At 40.8% G+C, this 13,061-nt stretch overlaps 1 protein-coding gene and 1 long non-coding RNA gene across 2 annotated transcripts; both read right to left on the bottom strand.

The window, feature by feature from the left end:
• Positions 1–3,176: 3,176 nt before the first annotated feature.
• On the bottom strand, positions 3,177–5,149 carry LOC119219434 (galanin receptor type 1). The gene is made up of 3 exons (XM_037474643.2): positions 4,345–5,149; positions 4,034–4,099; positions 3,177–3,884 (listed from the first exon to the last, which is right to left on the bottom strand). The coding sequence occupies exons 1-3, from the start codon at positions 4,996–4,998 to the stop codon at positions 3,531–3,533; spliced, it is 1,074 nt and encodes a 357-aa protein (XP_037330540.2). The 5' UTR covers positions 4,999–5,149; the 3' UTR covers positions 3,177–3,530.
• A 2,666-nt stretch (positions 5,150–7,815) lies between these two features.
• LOC134107093 (uncharacterized) lies at positions 7,816–11,648 on the bottom strand. The gene is made up of 3 exons (XR_009942602.1): positions 9,971–11,648; positions 9,770–9,862; positions 7,816–8,963 (listed from the first exon to the last, which is right to left on the bottom strand). It is a non-coding gene; the product is annotated as an uncharacterized LOC134107093 (long non-coding RNA).
• Positions 11,649–13,061: the final 1,413 nt, after the last annotated feature.

Genomic DNA, 13,061 nt, shown 5'->3' with positions numbered 1-13,061 from the left:
ACCATGCTGTGAATGGATCGGGACCAGTCTACATCCAGGACATGGTAAAACCCTACATCCCAACCCGCACACACTCCGATCTGCATCTGACAAGCTGCTTGTTCCTCCCTCACTGAGAGAAAAGCACTCGGCGAGATTGCGACTCTTCGCTGTCCTGGCTCCCAGATGGTGGAATGAGCTCTCTGATGACATCAGGACTGCAGAGAGCCTCTACATCTTCCGTCGAAAAAATCTCTATTGTAAGTCGCTTTGGATAAAAGCGTCAGCTAAATGATATGTATTGTAATGTAACTTCTATTTAGATGTTTTTCAGGCTAAGCTATGCCTCTTAGCCTAGGCCTGGCATCAACTACATATTGTCACATTTTTAGCGTCTTGTTAATTTGTTTTCTAAAATGTAAATGTGTTTTCTAAAATGTAAATGTGATTACACATGTTCTGAGCTCAAGTAGATGAGGAAGAAGCATTAGGAAAATGTCTTCTTGGCTCCAGCAAAATGTTGTATAAGTGTTAAAGACTATTGCGTATTTTGGAAAACTAACACTGAAACCGATTAGGCTGAGACCCAAAGCGGATACATTTTGGTATCTGTATTTGCATGTGTGAAGAAAGCAGAATTTCTGTTTTACAGACCCAACTTGAAAGGGAACAGCGTAGGGAGGGGCAAAGGGAACAGCGTAGGGAGGGCAAAGGGAGCAGTGTAGGGAGGGGCAAAGGGAGCAGCGTAGGGAGGGGCAAAGGGAGCAGTGTAGGGAGGAGGAAGAGGAACGTGCTGACTGTCCCCGCTGGGGGGGCTCGGCCTCAACCTCCTGCAGCTCGTCCACACCTTCCTCCTCGTCCTCCTCGTAATCCGGAAGGACCGCGTCGAGGAGAGGCCTCTCTGGCGTTGTTGATACTGTCTGATGGCTAACACTAGTGTGGTCACAGGTAAATGCCAGCGACAGCTAGTGTCCTCACTCCTGTGTGTAAGCGTGTGTCCTAAAACAGGTATGTGGGTTTTTTGTATATGCGAGCAACCACAGTATTTCCTAAGCAAAATTAACAGTATTTTCCTGTAATTAGGAGTTGCTGTCTGGCGTCCCTGGTTCATACCGTGCGCCGGATCAGCTCCTTTAAAATGTTGATCGCACCTGTGTTTTAACCATGGCTGTGTCCCTGTGCACCATTGAATGGATGTTTATCTTTTTGTAATTTTGTATATTTGTTTTCCTTTTATTGTAACTTAATTCGGAATGTCACGGGTATGTCACGGGACGGTTGGCAACCCTACCCCCGGGAATTATGCATTCTCTCATTGAAAAATAAGGCAATTTATGTTTAAAGAGTCATAATGTGATTTGAGTGCTTTGTGTTTGTTTTGTTTGGCGATTAGTGGCTTGAAGGCTGAACGCCCCTTTACGGTAACGCCCCCACTGGAAGTGCTTTTTTAAAATAATGCGGTCAAAGGCGTTATGTAACCACGCTTTCCCAAAGAGACACTCAAATCTTCGCAGAAACGAATTAACGGAAGGTCTTCTACAGTCTCTGATAGAAGATTATGAAAGAATAACGCATACTTCTCGCTAGAAATGCCATCGAAATGCATACAAATGCTGATGCTTTCTTAAAATATTGTGTTTTTCACAGATAATATGCCGACCGTCCGCCATGTTTTTCTTTTCGCTAACGGGAAACTTGATAGTCACGTGACCTATTTGCAAAGCAATGTAAATGAATGTATTGTTTACTTGGAGTCTTGTGAACTTGCAGGAAGATAAAATCAAATGCAATGTCTTGGATTATTTACAACATAGACATATGTCAGAACCATATTGCAAATAAGTTTTTACTTGTAATGTACTACATTATTTTAAGACATGAATTTTGATGTTACAAAAAGTTTCAGAGGAGGAATTGTATTAATCAGTATGTTATGAATGTTGTCATACGTTTGTTTGATCTTTTATACGTTTAATATTTAATAATGACAAGTCAAAAACAAAAACACATTAGAATTCTTGACACATAAAAAACAAAACAACACCAAGAAAAAACATTTTTGTGCAATGTTTTGTACATCTTCTGCTTGTATAGATTACTATGAACATCCATAGCCATCTGAACAAATGGCTCTTCAGTATTTACAAGTTATTTGGACCGTTTTTCTTCTTCAAATAACTCAAAATCATGTCATTAAAAGAGACACCTCACCAGACATTCTGTCCACTGTTTTTTTACGAAGTATTCTATATTTACACATGAAGTTGATAAACAAATCCCTCCATCCCTCCTCCCTTTTCATACATAACATGCTCCTGCATGCAATAGTATAAAATGGCTGCAGGGGGTCGTGCTGCACTACATTCTTGCAAATGTCCTCTAAATCAAATTCAGCCTTTTGGAGGTAACCAGGAAACAACATGTAATGTGTGCTAATCGGAGAGCCAAACCACTGATTACATGCCATGTGCTTCATGCATGTATGAGCATGTATTAATCTTTGTAAACTTCATTTATTCACATACACATAGTTTAGTTTTGAATTTAGTTCTATGCCTTTTTTTGCCAATATCAATAGTCAAAATTATTCACAGACACATTTTAATTTTAACCTTTTAACTCTGATCCAGACACTGAACAACGTTCTAAACCAGAGGGGCCAAAACTTTTCGGACTCGCGAGCTACGTTTTTAATTTAATTAATTTGCCCAAATCATGGCATCATCTACCCCTCAGGTGAGAGGCGACCCATCTTGATTTTTCTTTCAGTGGCAGGCGATCTACCAGCACTGCCTTGATCGACCTATTGAGCACACCTGTTCTAGACTTTTTCTTTGTGCACATGGAGTCGAACCGAAGTGCATCTGCTGAAAAACCCTATTGAGAATTAGATGTGTGGCCTGTGAGTTTGTTGAAGAAAATAGTAACTTAAAAAAAGGAAAATGTCTTCAATCTGGAAAATAATTTCAATACAGAAATTTTAAAACAGCTGTGCTTTACTACAGCTGTCAATATATTAAAAAGATTTAATTAATGAATCGCATATTTTGAAATTCGTTAATTTCGGTTAATGGCGATTAATGAATTAATGATTAATGAATGCTTTTTTTACTGAATTTTAAAAGTAATGAGTAATCACAACGTGTATTTTAGACACTGTTGTTTAATTAATGTTATTGCAAACACAAAACTACACACATTTGATTATCTCGGAGACTGAATTCCACCGGGTGGAACATATTGAACCAGCAACTTTTCCTGCTGTCCTTGTGCACTTTGCTCTCAGCTAGCTTAGCCTAGCGACGGCTGAGCTGGTGGCGGGTAGCAAACGGCAAAAACCACAGCAAAAGTGTCTGAGGAGAATCTTATTTGCAAATGTGCAATAAAACGAGTAAAAGGTTAACAAGTTCGATAAAGAGGGTTGCTCCAGCACAGTTGTTTATCAATAGTGTTTCACAATTGTATTTTTTAAAAGTCTCAAATCAATAAACATATCAACCTCAAGTATCTGCTCAGGACAAAGACGAGGTTCCCAACGTCAGCGCGCAAAATCAAAGCATTTTACTGATCTGAGAGTTGTGACCTTTGTAAGTGACACTGATGTTGGTGGACGGCCCCTTCTCCATCCGGCTGCGCACCTCCTTGCTGTCCTTCACGGGACATGTGCTGGACACCCGGCACCAGAACACCTGCTTGTAGGACTTCCTGAAGTTCTCTGACAGGAAGGCGTAGATGATGGGGTTCACGGAGGAGTTGCTGTAGGCCAAGCAGTGAGCCACCACCCTGAATACGAAGGACGCCTGGTTGAGGGGGAAGGAGCCAAACTCCACCCACAGATGGACGATGTGATGGGGTAACCAAGACAGACAGAAGACCACGACCACCACTAGGACCGTCTGGGCAGTCTGCGGAGAAAATGATTGGCTGTAATATTAAAATATCTCAAGTTTGAGAAGCACAATTGTGTTATATGAAACTATTGAAACTAAAAGGTGAATCTGTCAAGGATGTTATCATGAACTGTAACATAAACATAAAATAAGCTCTCACCAACCTTCTTTTTGGACTGCTCTGATTTTTTGGAGACATTCTTCAACTTTTTATGCAGATGTTTTAAAACCTGCAACAAGAAAAGTATTACCGAAATGAATTCTTAAATATGTACATTATCAATCAATGCAAGATCAAAGTAGAGGGAAGAGTAAATGATGTTTTATCTGTCACATCTAAACCCATGTCCGTATTTTCTTTTCAGTAATGAATTTCACGGAGATTAAAACCACAATCACCTCCATCTCCACATTCACTTGCGTCTACTCCAAACAATCTATCTGCAATACGTGCAAGGGACCCGTGCGCACCCACCTTTGCATAGCAGACCGATATCAACACGAGCGGCAGGACGTATCCCAAAACAAACGTGCACATCACGTCGATTTTCCTGTGGTGATCCGGCCAGACCTCCCAGCAGAAGGTGTCGTTAACCTCCCTCTCCACGATGGTCTGGTAGTGCGCAACGGGCGCAGCCATGACCAGGGACAGGATCCAGATGAGCACCACCCCGAGCATGGCGTGCCTCCACACCCGGATTGAAGAGGACTTCCTGGCGTGGACGATCGCCACGTAGCGGTCCACGGACATGGCCGACAGCGTAAAAATGCTGACCAGCATGGACACGGTGAAGAAGTAGTGGATGAACTTGCAGATGAACGCTCCCAGCACCCACGTGGGCAGCATGTAGATGGTGGACTGGAAGGGGACGCAGAAGAGCAGGTAGGACAGGTCTGCCACGCTCAGGTTGAGGATGAAGATGTTGGTGGTGCTCCTCGGCTGTCCCGGTTTGCGGCGCGCCAGCACCGTGATCACCATGGTGTTCCCGAGCACGCCGAGGATGAAAATGAGTGCAAATATCAGAAGAGAGATGAAGTTGTCCACACCCATCCCCAATGCAGGTGTAGCGGGCGGCCGCGCGGTGTATGCGTTGAAAGGCTGACTTTGGTTCTCCATCTCGAGCTCCATCTTTTCGGTGTTCCCTCCTCTGGTGGAGAGGAGTTACATGTTGCTACGGTGGAGCTCACGTTGTAATTTGTGGTGAATAAAGTATGGAGCTCGTGCGCTTGCAGGCTGCCTTTTTTTTTGTGGCAACGTCACCATGCCGCGCGCATCACATCGCGCCAATACCTTTCCTCTGTTTCCAGTGAGATGGGAACAAACAGAAAGTCTCTCAGCCCATTTAAACACGTGCATCAACGCATGTTGATAGAAGAGTTGTCATGTGTTGTCAAACATCGTGTTGTTATTGTGTCATTTATTTTACATGACAATGTTGAAAACACGATTCAATTTGTGTATTCGACTATTGTCTCCCAATGGAGTATAACACTACAGGGGCCAAAGCAGTGCCACCCCCCCCCCCCCCAAAAGCAGCACTATCTAGAGCTAGTTCTTTACAGAATCAATTGAGTAATTGTTCAGATATTTCAGAGACCACTATTGTGATACCTAAAAGTTTTTTTAAACAAATATATGAGATTGTGTCAAATACTAAGCATAAAAGGGACGTTCTGGTGGCTCGCCCAGAAAATACTTTATAATTGTTCTCAATTCCATTGATCGTTCTCAGGCTGCAGCCTGCGCTATCGATCTGCTCTGATCGGGTCTGGGAACAGATGTATTATCATTATGCAAGCATGTGAGTCTCAGGTTAACCAGTACCGCCAGATCCGTGCGGGGATAACCGCCTGGAAATGACGCGACACGATGCACATGTAACCTGAGAGGAGAGGCAAGTGTCATCTTGGGTTCCTCTTGAAGAAACGCATCTGGGTCTTTGGAGACAATGCGTTGATGAAGATGATTATGGTAATGATACCGATGATGACTATTTTGAACCGAGCCTCGACGGCAGCCCTCACGTCCCTGGCTTATTATACTTTGGGGAGCATGGCTGTTGTTTTGTTACTGGTTCGTGTCCTGAAGCAGCCTGAAGTTTCCATGGCGACTCGGTACTCCATCGACCAAGATGTTATCTGTCTCTCTGCCACAACAATGGCGCACGGAGGCCTTCGAGACAGCATCCAAATGTTTTATCAGGACAATTTTCAACTCTGATCTAATATCTGGAGTGCCTTCAGATACCCCCATTTGAGAACCACTGAGAGGGCATCCTGTTTTATTTACCGTAAGGGCATCCAAGAAGGCACTTTCTCCACGTGAAGGCCTCCTCGAGAGCACTTCATCACACCTCATCTGCCACTGGGACATCCAGAAGGGCACGGCATTCTGTTGTCTTCACTAGAAGGGGACGTCTGAGCGCGCGTTGCTATGTTTTCGCCAAGGGGGGGGCAATCAAGAGGGCCCTTCATGTTTTGTCCACTGGAGGGACAGCTTCTATCATTTTATTCTAATAGAAAGGGCTCCAAGAGGGCAGTGTTGAAGCGTTTCTTTGTAATATGAGGGCAACGGCAAGTTTTTGCTAAGAATGTCAAAAAATTGACTTTTTTATTTGTTTAGTATAATGACAACTTTATTATATTTCTTGAATATTACACTTTCAAGAGGTTTTTGAAAACCTTCTTTTTTTTTTTACAGTATGAAGACATTATACAAGACGGAGAAAGATTCGGGGCCCAATGAAACCATTCACGCGGACTAATGAGGTCCTAAAGGACAGAATCACGAGGCTCTTAACTTCTGTGCTAGCTTGAGACATCGTCCCATCACACTGCAGTGTCTGCATTAATCTCCCTCTTCTTCACCATCGGGGTAAAATGTGAGCTGATAAGCTGCTTTGGACCCTGCTGCTCTTCCTCTCAGGTGTTCCGGCTCAGGCCTGTTGTTACCATGACACTGGGCGGTGAGAGGAGACCACAACAACAGCACATCCCATTAAGTCAATAATGTGAAATGGGCTCTGTGTGTCTGCCGAATAAGAGTTTAGGATTGCCTTCTTCTTCTCCTTCTTCTTCGTTTAGTTTTGGACAGTAGTACAAAAAGATCGTATTGCAATAATGATGATTGTGTTTAGTTTTGGGATATGCACAGTGTGATGGGATTACTTAAATTATGTTACAACAACAAAATAACTATTTTAAATTGTACTGGTTATGTTTCATATTGAGACATTTGCAATGAATAATAATAAAAGACAATTTCACATTATTGAAATGAGCAGTATTACAGCTGCTGGAGGTGCAACACATTTGAGATACTTTATATACTGTGTCACGGTTTGGGTTCATGTCCTGTTTTATTATGTAGTTTTATGGCTCTTGAGCTCCTGGGTTAGCTTCACTTCCTGCCTTGTCCTGTCTTCCCCTGTGATTGTCTGCAGTGTCCCTGATTGTTTCCACCTGTGTCCAATCACCTGCACCTCCCCTGTGTAGTTAAGCCCTGTCAGTCTCCTGTCCCTGGACACATCATTTTTTGCTTGTCTACATGGTGTCATTGTAGTCTCTAGTCCCCACGCCACGCCACGCCACGCCAAGTGTGTACTCTTGTGCACTGAAAAAAAAAGTCTGTTGAATTTACATAAAAAAAATATGTACATCGGTTGCACAAATTATATTCATGTTTAGTCAAAATGATTAATTTCCATTTAATATACTGAATTTTTATTTGTAAAACAAACATGATTTTCTCATGTAAATTCAAAGTGTTTCATTAATGTTAATTATATTAAATTATTCTGATAACCCAACATATTTTTTTGGTGTTACTTTAAAGTATCCCTTTTATGTTAAGTGTATTCAATTCTCACCTATGGAAGCAACATGAGATTTTTATGTAAAGTATATGCAATGTTTTTCTTTTAAATTAACTTTTCCTGCTCAAGTTACTCATAAAGATCCTGCATACTTTTCTGTATAAATTCTACATGCTAAAATTATTTCTGTATGGCGATTTCTACTAATCTTACCTACAGGATTTACTCCTTTAACATTTTCGAAATAAATAAGGCAAAACAAAAACGTTACATTTACAACTGTATTGTCATAGAACAATAGAAGGTTCAGTGTAATGTATACACAAACACATGCACACATTCACAAACAAATCTCATATTAGAAAAAAGCACCTTTTTCTTTCACAAGAAACACTTGGTATGCAAGTTATCAAGAGTATGTAAACGTTCATGACTGCTACAACCTGAGGCAACATTGTTAGTCCTTAAAACACCTTCTGAATTACATCAAACCAGCGTCAAGAGAATACTATACAGCCAGGTTAATGCAGGGATGTAGTGCAAAATATGTGCAAAAAACATTTATTACATTTACAATTTCTTAACAAAATAAAAGGACACATGTAAGAACCATTATTGTTCTGGCAAATGTAGATATTGTGCTTGAAAACTGAATTTTCTCTTTAAACTGAGAGGGTTTTGAAAATAAAGTAATACAATTAAGAGTAATGGCTAGAGTAAACTGTTGGAGCTCTATTCAACACATCTGACAAATGCTGACACTTAAATGAAAAAGGCAAATGACCCTGAGAAAAAACAACAAAAAAATACACTACACTTGCTATAAAAAAAGCACTGTGCATGCTGTAACGCTGTCTGATCATCACCCATCACAGAACATGCAGGTGACTGGTTCCAACAATCCTACTGAAAAAAGCAGCAATGGTCCATATTCCAAAAGATGGCGAAACTGTTTTATCCATCTTGCCACAGTTCACTGATGGACTCTGTTTTTGAGAGCCTGGGCTTTCTTTGACCGTGTGTTGCCGTCCAGCTCCATCACAACCTTCTGGAGCACTTCGAACGAGTACTTAAGTTCAGGAGGGTAGTTGAGGTTCAAGGCATACGTTAGGCCAAACAACATGGCAGCAGCTAAGGCAACGTTATCCAGATCATGCAGTACCACCTGGCCCTCCAGGACAATCCCAATGTCCTCTGGTCCATCAGTGGCATCGGTGTGTTTCACAACACATATTCCCAGCGTGGTCTTCTCAATGGCTCCTTGGTTCAGGTCTTCGTCCTGCAGAGTGCACATTCACAAAAAGAGCCATATGAGAGAAAATAAAAAACACTTAAAACCTTAAATCTATCATGCCCTTAAAACATCATACTATTTAATGAGTATCTGCGTTAACTGATAAGTTTTCCTCAAATAATGGCCTGGGCCTTTATTTACCTCAGCAGCAAAGGGTACCAGGTCTGCAGTATGTCCTATTTTTTTAATTATACTTAGTCTACATTAAAGCAGATCTACATTAGCATCCAGGAACTTTGACAGGTTAACAGCTCTTAAGTGAGAAATGTAGCCAGTACCAAAGCAATACTTGATAATATTTTTTATAAAAAGGTCATAGTATTTAATGTAACTACAAGGAATCTGTCAGTGAATGTTTTTGAATAATACTGCAATTTAATGGAATACCAAGGTCAGTGACTAACAATTCTGTCATTATTAGTTAATCTATTGTTTTCTCAATGTTTACCCATCATGAAAATTCCCACAACACAAACATCATAGTGAAAAATACATTTTGTGTTTCATTTCTGATAGCTCATATTTTAAGACATTTCACTCTACTGGTCTTATAAAAAAATAGATATTCAGGAAATCTAGAACATTAATTATTTTTTAATTTCAGTCTTCAACATATTTTAGGCTACTACCAAACATGAGCTAATTTTAGACCACTTTCTTTAAAATTCTAAACCACTACCATACGGATATTTAATTGGCTAGCTGTTCTGTTTCTTCAATAACTAGATGTTTTAGAACTTCATGAAGTATTTAACATAAATCTCATAACTACTGAACCCTAATATACTCACTGTGTATTCTCTCACTAGATTTTCTGGATCCTCATTGAGGTACACACACAGACCCTTGAGTACGCATTCCCGCCCAACATCAACATCATCATCCTAAGTCAAGGAAAATAAGCAGAACAAGTCATGGGGTTAGAGTCCTTACCTCTATCAGATGTGTACAAATCAATAGCCCCCCCCTCCACACAAAAAATGCATTCTTACTTGATTCATGTCTGCCATAATGCTCTGTAGCCGCTTGCCTATCTGTCCTCCTTTTCTTTCAAATAGTGTCGCAAGTCTGTCATCTAGCTGTGAGAGAAATCTGGATTGCAGGGGCATGGTGGTGATGTGCTTGAATTCTGCATTTATCTGAAAACAAGAATGATCAGACATAAAAATACTGTAACAATACCTAAAATTACAATTATGAAAAGGAATTTGAATAATACTCTGCACTACATCACAGTATCTAATAAATAAACTTGATTTTAGATACATTTTCTTGCCAATGTAAATCTCAAGAAGCACATCTAAGTTTTAATTCCAACACAGAAAATGTTGAAAATAATTATTAAACAGTTAACATCAGCAATAAGGACATGGTAAGAATTGCTCTGATCAGAGTAATGCACCTCCTATACATGGACTTGTGGAGATGAGGACATTTGAGGAATGACTATATAATGTAAATAAGTGCCACCTGCACCATGCTGATTTAACCAACCAGTTGAACATTACCTTTTACTAAGCTTGATTTAGAAAACATGAACATTCACGTTCCTGACTTTATCAAGTGCTGCGTTCTAATTAAGCACAGAGCAAAATTGTGCACGGTCAGCAAAAAAACTGCAGTCAACTTTTCCTTCAACTACTAGCTTAACATAACCTAGCTAATTAGGAAGTTGACCATGTGGTCTAATTTAAGTCTGAATTTATACATTTAACATTACCTATCAAGAATAACAGTTACACTTAGGGTTGCCAACCGTCCCGTATTACCCGGGACATCCCGAATAATGGGCATTGGGGGATTTGACCACTGTGTGCGCGGGGGCCGGGTGACCCCCCCGGTCGAGACAGCTAGCACCCCCCCTCCGTCAGCCCGCGCAAGTGTCCCCGATTTGGGGTTGGGACGCCTAGTTACACTTAAGATAAAAGTTGCCCTCGCTAGAATACCGCGAGTAGCTACATCAGCTAACCTTAGCATTGCTCGTTTTTGCTGGTCCTTAAAAACCTCTGCTCAACGAAAACAATGCGTCTAACAGGACTATCTTTAGCATAACGTTAGCTAAAGCTAGCGAGTAGCAACATTAGCATTACCATTGACTATCCATGTTGCTCGTTTTTGCTGGGCCTTAAAAACCTCTGCTCAGTGAAAACAATGCGTCTAACAGGACATCTTTAACTCTGTCCGACATTTGACAATATTTAATTGCCTTTACCTTGTGGAGAGCTCTCCAAATGTTGTAGCTAGTGCATTAGCTAGCAAGTGGTAACGTTAGCTAGCTTTGACATTGGCTAATTCCTGCTCGATGTTATACTGGCAGATAAAAACTTCAGCTTAGTCAGAATTGTGCGACTACGTCTGTCTTTGACTAATAAATGACAACGTTTTATTACCTTTACCGTGTGAAGAGCTGTCCAGACTTTTATGGTCCAGATAGATGAATTCCTCCGACCGAAATGAAAATGGCGCACAAAGTTTTCCCTCAAAAACCTGCTCCGAATGGGCGGAGTTTCCAGACGAAACATAACAACTTCCTTTCTTCATAACATGACTGAAACTTAAAAATTAAACATCCCTGAAGATTACAAGAATTCTACATGATTTACATATGTTCAGAGGAGGAACATAAATGAATTGTGTTATGTATGCGAACTGTTTATTTGTAAAGTGAACAACCCCCATTTCCCCCTTTTTTCAGTGTGTATTGTTAATTCCTAATCCCCCCCCTCGGCCTCCCGGATTCTTTGAGTTTGGGATTTAGAGTTTTGGGCCTTTTGGATTTTGATTTTTTGGATCTTGTAATATTGACTATTAAAGTGTTGTTTTCGTTGAAACACCGCACCTGAGTCCTCCTTCCTGCCACGCCACCCCAGCCGTTCTGACATACTGTGGGATAGAGTATTTCAGTTACCTATATTATAAATTCATTGGTTTTATCTGTAAAATAACTCAAGGTCTCGAATGAATAAAAAATTAAGAGACAATAACAATGTTTCTATTAAGATTTCATGGAGGAGACACATATTGTAGCACAACATGTAAATACTCAACTAAAAAATGTCACTTTGGTAGGTGAACATAGTTTCTTTCAACCACTGGATTGGACTGTCAAACCAAATCTCAAATCTCTAGCCAAGTATTTATATAAATATAAAGAGTGTTTTTGAGGCTGCAAGCTGGTCGAGCACCAGCAGCTCCAGCACGCCGCCACTTGGGGGTTAACTGCAGGCTTTCGAATCAACCGATCGGCGGCCGTTCCTCGCACCAGCAGCAGAAGGAGGGAGGGTCATTGGAACTGCCATTCATCTTCCTTAAGTGACACTGAGTACAATGCAGAGGCAAAGCGATCTGTTATCAGATGGCGCCTGGAGCCAGAGGACATTTCTTGTTTTATCTGCTGCAGATAAAATGAATTGAACATGCATGCTCACACACACACACACACACACACACACACACACACACCTACCTATGGGTTTTCACTACCCCGTGGGATCCACCCTTTCTGAATGATGTAGAGACATGGTTGTAACTTCTAAAATCACACACACACACACACATGCAGTAGAAGCTGCCCAGTGTTGCCGAGCTCTACCATTGAAACAAATGCAGTGTCCTTTTGTTTGGATGAAAAAGTGTATCCCAATAAGTTAAATGACTTTATATAACTTTGGCATTGTAATCATCCATAAAAATCATTGATATGAAATAAAGTTTCTCAGCTCTTTTCAAATGACACACATGAAATGGATTGATGGATTTTTTCGTTCAATTCTATCGAATCCGACCAGCGATGGAGCTGGAAAATGAGCTGCCGTATAGACGAATGCACAGTTAGTCCACTTCTGTGAAACGTTCTGTTGTATTCAGTGACAACACGTTTGTATCACCAGGATGCAGTCGGCCCGGATTTATTGTTTCACAAGAAGATGGGATTAAATTTAAGCCATCACATGCACTTCGATACGCGTACAATTATTTTTTAATAGTAGCTTTCATTTAATTTCAGAAATTCACCTGTTAAATTCATACTGCAGGGAATGTCTATGCTTGAGGAATCGCCTCCATGTGTCTCTCAACGTGGCG

This window comes from Pungitius pungitius, chromosome 17, assembly GCF_949316345.1.
Source record: "Pungitius pungitius chromosome 17, fPunPun2.1, whole genome shotgun sequence".
In the NCBI taxonomy this organism is placed as follows: Eukaryota; Metazoa; Chordata; class Actinopteri; order Perciformes; family Gasterosteidae; genus Pungitius; species Pungitius pungitius.
The sequence above is the reverse complement of the archived record's forward strand: the minus strand, read 5'-3'. Positions and strand labels throughout refer to the sequence as shown.

What these genes read in the sequence shown, in the direction of transcription:
- LOC119219434 (XM_037474643.2), bottom strand. Translation starts at nt 4,998, where the DNA reads ATGGAGCTCGAGATGGAGAACCAAAGTCAGCCTTTCAACGCATACACC. An exon ending in TATCGGTCTGCTATGCAAAG is followed by an intron (nt 4,100 to 4,344) that starts GTGGGTGCGCAC and finishes TTCTTGTTGCAG; the next exon opens with GTTTTAAAACATCTGCATAA. An exon ending in CAGAGCAGTCCAAAAAGAAG is followed by an intron (nt 3,885 to 4,033) that starts GTTGGTGAGAGC and finishes TTTTCTCCGCAG; the next exon opens with ACTGCCCAGACGGTCCTAGT.